This window comes from Helianthus annuus, chromosome 13 (genome assembly GCF_002127325.2).
Source record: "Helianthus annuus cultivar XRQ/B chromosome 13, HanXRQr2.0-SUNRISE, whole genome shotgun sequence".
NCBI classification, from domain to species: Eukaryota; Viridiplantae; Streptophyta; class Magnoliopsida; order Asterales; family Asteraceae; genus Helianthus; species Helianthus annuus.
This window is the reverse complement of record NC_035445.2, coordinates 20480016-20487624: the sequence shown is the minus strand read 5'-3', so window position 1 is coordinate 20487624 and position 7609 is coordinate 20480016. Positions and strand designations below refer to the sequence as shown.

General features: G+C 30.7%; 1 protein-coding gene across 1 annotated transcript; it reads right to left on the bottom strand.

Moving 5' to 3' along the window:
• Positions 1 to 4320: 4320 nt before the first annotated feature.
• LOC110897445 lies at positions 4321 to 5384 on the bottom strand. Its single transcript, XM_022144194.2, has one exon. It carries the CDS (start codon positions 5193 to 5195, stop codon positions 4557 to 4559), a length of 639 nt encoding a protein of 212 aa, XP_021999886.2. The 5' UTR covers positions 5196 to 5384; the 3' UTR covers positions 4321 to 4556.
• Between the last annotated feature and the right edge of the window lie 2225 nt (positions 5385 to 7609).

Genomic DNA, 7609 nt, shown 5'->3' with positions numbered 1-7609 from the left:
AGATTTTAAATTTTAAATTTTGAAGTCAATCATTATTTTAAATTTATATTTTGAAGTAAACCATTATTGTGTTTGATTTTAAATTTTGAATGCTTTGAAATCTTGATGTTTTTTATGAGATGCTTTGACTATATTATTTGTAAGTTTAGGAATGTTTCGAGTTTTCGACTATTGTTTTGTACTCGAGTTGCATATCTAATTCAAACTGTGTTTTGTAATTTTAGGTGATAAACTTCTTTCAGACTCCTTCCCCTACAAGGAACTCTTACATGGGATCCTATAAGAAGTTTAAGGAAAGGTATATCTTGCACCATTCTTTATCTATATCTATATATTTATATATCTTGAATGGGATCCTCTGGGAAATTGATCTCTATTCGATTAACTGATGTATATTCTTTTCCTCACCATTTTGTTCCGTTAATCAACTCATGTGTGCTCTTATGTTTGATACCGGATCTTATTCCAGTTATTAATATTCGCTTGAGTAACCCAATCTGAGTCTGATTTTTTTCGTTAACGATTCGGGTAAAGTTTCCCGATTTGTGTTTTCTACAAGGCTAATCATCTAAATTAATTTGCTGTTTTTATGGTTTACCATTGCATAAGTTAGTATAATTTGTTGACAAAGTTTTGTTTTGTGGGATAGTAGTTATAAATTAAGTAATATTCAAAGTTTATGTGTTTTTATTTTGATTCATTAGGTGTTTATTTTGGATGGTCCGGAGTTTTGGCTGCAACTATGTTGGACAGAGATATGCTTACTATGGCTGTAAATTGGTACCATGTCGGTTGGTTTTGGTTGGCAAGGTTAGACTTTCCTAATAAGTTTGCTTGATTTACGGGATTGGATATTAGTGATTTGATTTTCAGATTTTAAATTTTAAATTTTGAAGTCAATCATCATTTTACATTTAAATTTTAAAGTAAACCATTGTTGTGTTTGATTTTAAATTTTCAATTTGGAAGTTAATTATTATTTTAAATTTAAATTTGAAAGTTTGCCATTAATGTGTTTGATTTTAAATTTCCAATCTGTAAATTGAATTTTAATTTGAAAGGTTAGACTTTCCTAATAAGTTTGCTTGATTTACGGGATTGGATATTAGTGATTTGATTTTCAGATTTTAAATTTTAAATTTTGAAGTCAATCATTATTTTAAATTTATATTTTGAAGTAAACCATTATTGTGTTTGATTTTAAATTTTGAATGCTTTGAAATCCTGATGTTTTTTTTATGAAATGCTTTGACTATATTATTTGTAATTTTAGGAATGCTCCGAGTCTTCGACTATTGTATTTGTACTCGAGTTGCATATCTACTTCAAATTGTGTTTTGTAATTTTAGGTGATAAACTTCTTTCAGACTCCTTCCCCTACAAGGAACTCTTACATGGGATCCTATAAGAAGTTGAAGGAAATGTATATCTTGCACCATTCTTTAGATATATCTATATATCTATATATCTTTAATGGGATCCTATGGGAAATTGATCTCTATTCGATTAACTGATGTATATTCTTTTCCTCGCCAATTTGTTCCGTTAATCAACTCATGTGTGCTCTTATGTTTGATACCCGATCTTATTACAGTGATTAATATCCGCTTGAGTAACCCAATCTGAGTTTGATTTTTTTCGTTAACGATTCATGTAAACTTTCACGATTTGGGTTTTCTGCAAGGCTAATCATCTAAATTAATTTTTTGTTTTTATGGTTTACCATTGCATAAGTTAGTATAATTTATTGAAAAAGTTTTGTTTTGTGGGATAGTAGTCATAAATTGAGTAATATTCAAGTTTTATGTGTTTTTATTTTGATTCATTAGGTGTTTATTTTGGATGGTCCGGAGTTTTTGGCTGCAACTATGTTGGACAGAGATATGGTTACTATGGCAGTAAATTGGTACCATGTCGGTTGGTTTTGCTTGGCAAGGTTAGACTTTCCTAATAAGTTTGCTTGATTTACGGGATTGGATATTAGTGATTTGATTTTCAGATTTTAAATTTTAAATTTTGAAGTCAATCATCATTTTAAATTTAAATTTTAAAGTAAACCATTGTTGTGTTTGATTTTAAATTTTCAATTTGGAAGTCAATTATTATTTTAAATTTAAATTTGAAAGTTTGCCATTAATGTGTTTGATTTTAAATTTCCAATCTGTAAATTGAATTTTAATTTGAAAGGTTAGACTTTCCTAATAAGTTTGCTTGATTTACGGGATTGGATATTAGTGATTTGATTTTCAGATTTTAAATTTTCAATTTTGAAGTCAATCATTATTTTAAATTTAAATTTTGAAGTATACCATTATTGTGTTTGATTTTAAATTTTGAATGCTTTGAAAACTTGATGTTTTTTTATGAGATGCTTTGACTATATTATTTGTAAGTTTAGGAATGTTTCGAGTGTTCGACTATTGTTTTTGTACTCGAGTTGCATATCTAATTCAAACTGTGTTTTGTAATTTTAGGTGATAAACTTCTTTCAGACTCCTTCCCCTACAAGGAACTCTTGAATGGGATCCTTTGAGAAGTTTAAGGAAAGGTATATCTTGCACCGTTCTTTATCTATATCTATATATTTATACATCTTGAATGGGATCCTATGGGAAATTGATCTCTTTTCGATTAACTGATGTATATTCTTTTCCTCACCATTTTGTTCCGTTAATCAACTCATTGTGCTCTTATGTTTGATACCGGATCTTATTCCAGTTATTAATATCCGCTTGAGTAACCCAATCTGAGTCTGATTTTTTTCGTTAACGATTCGGGTAAAGTTTCCCGATTTGGGTTTTCTGCAAGGCTAATCATCTAAATTAATTTGTTGTTTTTATGGTTTACCATTGCATAAGTTAGTATAATTTGTTGACAAAGTTTTGTTTTGTGGGATAGTAGTTATAAATTGAGTAATATTCAAGGTTTATGTGTTTTTATTTGATTCATTAAATAAGATGTGTTTGAGTAATATTCAAGGTTTATGTATTGCTGATTGATATATGAGATTTTGTTGATTGGCATAAGGTGTTAGATAAGATGTGTTTGAAGTTGTGAAGATGAATAAGTGAGACTTGTGTAGCAGATATTAGTGAGTGCACAACACATTAGTTAGGGTTTTGAATTATTGCTACAGGTTAGTGATGTTAGAGATTGTGTTTTGAGAAATGTTTAGATTGAATTATGTTTGTGTTTGATTGTGACACCTTTGATTGTGCATGAAATTGCTGGTTATATGAGATTTTGTTGATTGTAGACAAATAAGTTTGAACAAAACTTATTAGATTCACATTTAAGTATAAAAAATGAGAGGTTGTTATAATCTGAATTATATTCTGAACGAAAAACTGAAAGGAAAAGGAAAAAAAGAATAATTTAACACAGAGAAATGAGGATAGAGAGAGAGTTGCCACAATTTTAAAACCAAAAATATAAAGTAACCATGCTTCTAAAATCTACTATACTTTTTAATAATATTTTGTGGAAAATGGACTATATTGGGTAGGTAGTCAAACATGGTTTTTAGGGTCAAAATGGCTGTGTTGGGTTGACTCGGGACACTTTTATGAAAAACTTGATATTTCTGACCTTAATAAACCATTTTTGTAGATGACCAATGTATATCTCTACTTGAGGAATTCTCCAAAGATCCAGAGCCGATTGTTTCATAGAGCTGTGAAGTTGCGTTAAACATACTGGATTTTGGACGATCCGACAAACCATTCGAGGTACTTGGAAGATTAAGTCTCTTATTTGGGTGGTTGTTACAGGTTTAGGATGTTAAATGATTTTGGATGTACTCTGGGATGTCGATGATGCAGAGATGTTGGTGAAGCTCAGGTTAACAACTTCATGTGTATATTTTAATGAATAAAGTTTTTGTTGTTTATATTTTCTAATTTAAACTTTTAATTAATTTCTAAATTTAATTAAATGAGTTTGTTTTGCAGGTTCGAACAACTTCATGTGTATATTTTATTATAAAAAATAAAAGTTTTTTTTGTTTCATGGGTCGTTCAGAGAGGCAAGTTTCTGTCTCCGGTTCTTGCCCGAAGTTTCTGACTTTACTCGCAACCCATTGACTACAACTTTCAATTCAAAACAATTATAAAAAAAATTACGTTCAAAAACATGTATTTTTATTTTATTTAATGACATAATTCGATTAATATAAAGTAAATTTTTCTACCCGCGAAGTTCGCGGGTGATAACCTAGTGATTATATATAAACAAAGCACATAAATTGGCATTCCATCCCATTTTTCATTTTATGCTAAATTTATTTTCATAAACACAAAAAAGAAAAACTAGATGTTAATATATTAATTATGCTTGCTTTTTGTTCACGAAAAACACCAAAAACAACATAAAGATCGAATCTTTATCATTCATCAAGTTAAGTATCTTCAATAAATCCCTAAAAAGTACATAAGCCTGGATCTCAACATACCCAAAAAGTTTCAAGGGTTTAAGTAGATGCATCTCAACTAAATTAAACTAAATTTTTTAACATGAAACATGAGGAATAACACTTAAAAACCTAATAATTTTGATAATTAACACTTGTTTTCTATTCTTACTTTTGATCTTCCTTCTTGTATCAAAGCTGCTCTAGCTGACATTATGGTGTTGTTCCCTAAAGAAGAATCAAACACAGTGCAATCTATCCAATCTTTGAGAAAATCTTCGTGTCCCCATGTGTCCGGGATCCAAACCCGACCCGCCATCTCGACCCGATGCCTCTTTAGCCTATCTCTTCCACTCTCCTCCACCTCAGGTACCGATGGTGGTGGTGTGGTCATGTGTCCTTTTCCGTCCGGCCGCAAAGAACAAGAAACTAAATTCGGTTTCTTGATCACTTCAGAATTAGGGTTCTTGAAGGTGAATCCTTCCTTTCCAATGTTGGTCTTGTTTGACACATGAATGTTGTGTCCATGATGGGCTTTCTTGATATCTTGTAGCGATGGCGGCGGCGGTGGGGGCATGTATTCTTCTCTGCCCACAAGTGAAGGACAAGAGAGAGAATTAGGGTTCTTGAAGATGAACCCTTCATCTTCATGAGTTTTCTTTGAACTATGAATATTGTGTTGATGATGGTTTGTTTTGAAATCTTGTGATGAAGATGATGGTGATGGTAGAACATGGTGGTGCTGGTTGTGGGTGGTGTCAAGATTAGGGTTTTTCTGTAAATCCATTGAAACCAGGGGTTCTTGATCTTGATGTTGTGGAGAATGATCTATTGCAAGAAAGTGTGTGAAGACTGAAGATGTTGTGGAGAAGAAGAGATTAGAGAGATATATGTGTGGAGTGGTGGGTGGGTGGTGTGTGGTAATGCATATTGACACAAGTGTGTGTGTTTTGTATGGTTTTTGAAAACTGAACGTGTCTTCTTTCATGGGACTTATTGCATGTGTGGTTTTTGACACAAGTGTGTGTGTTTTGTATGGTTTTTAAATATCTAACGTATTATAAATATGACTAAGAATTTTATTTTTTTAAAATAATATAATAATCTAACTATATTATAAGATGATTTATGATGTCATAAAATTTGGAATATACTAATTCAGACGTATCACATTGCTATTTTTCTCTCTAATGCTAAGTATCTTTTTAAACATACTTCATTGGCATATTATCCCTACTTTTTATAATAAATCAAAGTATTTATAAAAAAAATTAACACAAATACTTTGTTGGTAGACTAATACTTTGTTAGTAAACTAATTTATTCAAATTATATTATTGTCTGAGAGAAATAAACATGTTGTAAAAAATTTATAAATTAATGTTATAAAATTAATACATTACATGTTTTTATTATTATACCAAAATACTACATTTAAAGAGATTATGGATTAGTAACAAGTGTAATGTAAAAACCATTAATGCACTTAGTACAAATCATAAACCAACTTTACATCAAATTTTCATAATATTATGAAAATTAGCAACAAGTTGATCCTTTGAGGTGTTGTATCCATGTTTTAGGGTTTTTTTTTAAACAAAAAAATTGATATTTCTCTTTAAACCCAAAACTACTTGATTTTGTAGTTTTAACCCAAAAGTTTTTAGTTTTTTCAGTTTAACCTAATAACTTTTTTACTTTCAACTTTGATTCTCTATGTTGTTCATATATTGCAAAATTTTTCGTTTTACATTTAGTTCTAAATTTTGCGAGTTAACACGGCACAATGTGTGTGTGTGGTTCAACGATTTTACGTTTTTATACGCTTCGTTCTAAATTTTGCTAGTTAACATGGTGTAACGTACGTGTGTGGTTCAGTGTATTTACGTCGTCTATTTTTTTCTCGTTTAACAAGTTCGTCACAACGCGCGAGTTCTAAATCGAGTTAGTTATCATTTTCTCTGTTTTATATATCAGTCTAATTTTTCCACATTAAGACACCGCAACTTCAATGTTGGTGGTCATTGGCTGTAGTATGGCGTTGGTGCTATTTGTTACGGTTTTACGTCTCCGCCGCAACGCGGGGGGCTTAACACTAGTTAAAAAAAAAAAGAACATGGGTCGGCCACCTCAACCCTATTCTGGATGCGTCCAAAAAGGCTTTCCAAGACGGCCGTTTGGCCATGTCGATATTCACAAGCGTTATATTCATTATGTTGGAGATGTCACACCCGCTCGTAGCGGAAGCGCGAGGTGTGACCTGATTGGTTCTCATTGCATAACAATATAAGTGAACATACTAAATGAATAAAACAAGCTCCAATGCCATTGCCATAATTGTTTCAAAAGAACATAACATACGTTAAGTGTACTGATTACAAACCATCAAATGAAAATAAGTTGTCATAGCTTCATACATCAAAATGTAAGTTCAAAAATGTTAAAGGCTTTGACCACTATATCACCGCAAAGAGGCGGTATATAACGGGCAATCCCTTCAAATGGTGGCATGGAGTCTTGATAATTGCTTTCTTGTCTGAAATATCTGCATGGTCCACTAATCCCCTGAAATACATGTTAAGTTGAAAACATCAACAAAAGTTGGCGAGTTCATGCAGTTTACTTGTATATGTACAAGTCTTTTATCTTGAATATGTGTTAAGACTATTTGTTATTCGTTGAACTGTGTCTCAAAATGTATTAATTGATAACTGTTTAGTATATGTATTTCGCCAAATATATATATTCTTGTATCTCGTGAGTTGTATCATAATTGTATAATTGTGTTTTCACTAAGTGTTAGGTGATATGAGTGAGTGTATAGTTGTACGTATAGGAATACATATATCCTCGTGTTCATTACACGTGATCTTTTATTCTTAGAATATATATACTTATATATTCTAAGATATATTTCATATGAATATATAATCTATGCTTGGTAAAAGGTATAAAAATCATCTTAAAAATAATCTATTTTTAAGACTAGTTCTAAAAATATAATTTTAGTCATTAACCAAAATAATACTTTTTAGATGTTAGGAAATGTATATATATCTTCATACATTTCAAAAACAATACCTTTTTAAGATAAACCATAAGTAATACATTTTGTATACTTGTGGAAAATATATGGTTACTGGTTCGATTTAGAAAATGTAGTTTACCAAGTCTTTGATATATTACATATAATAGTCCGAA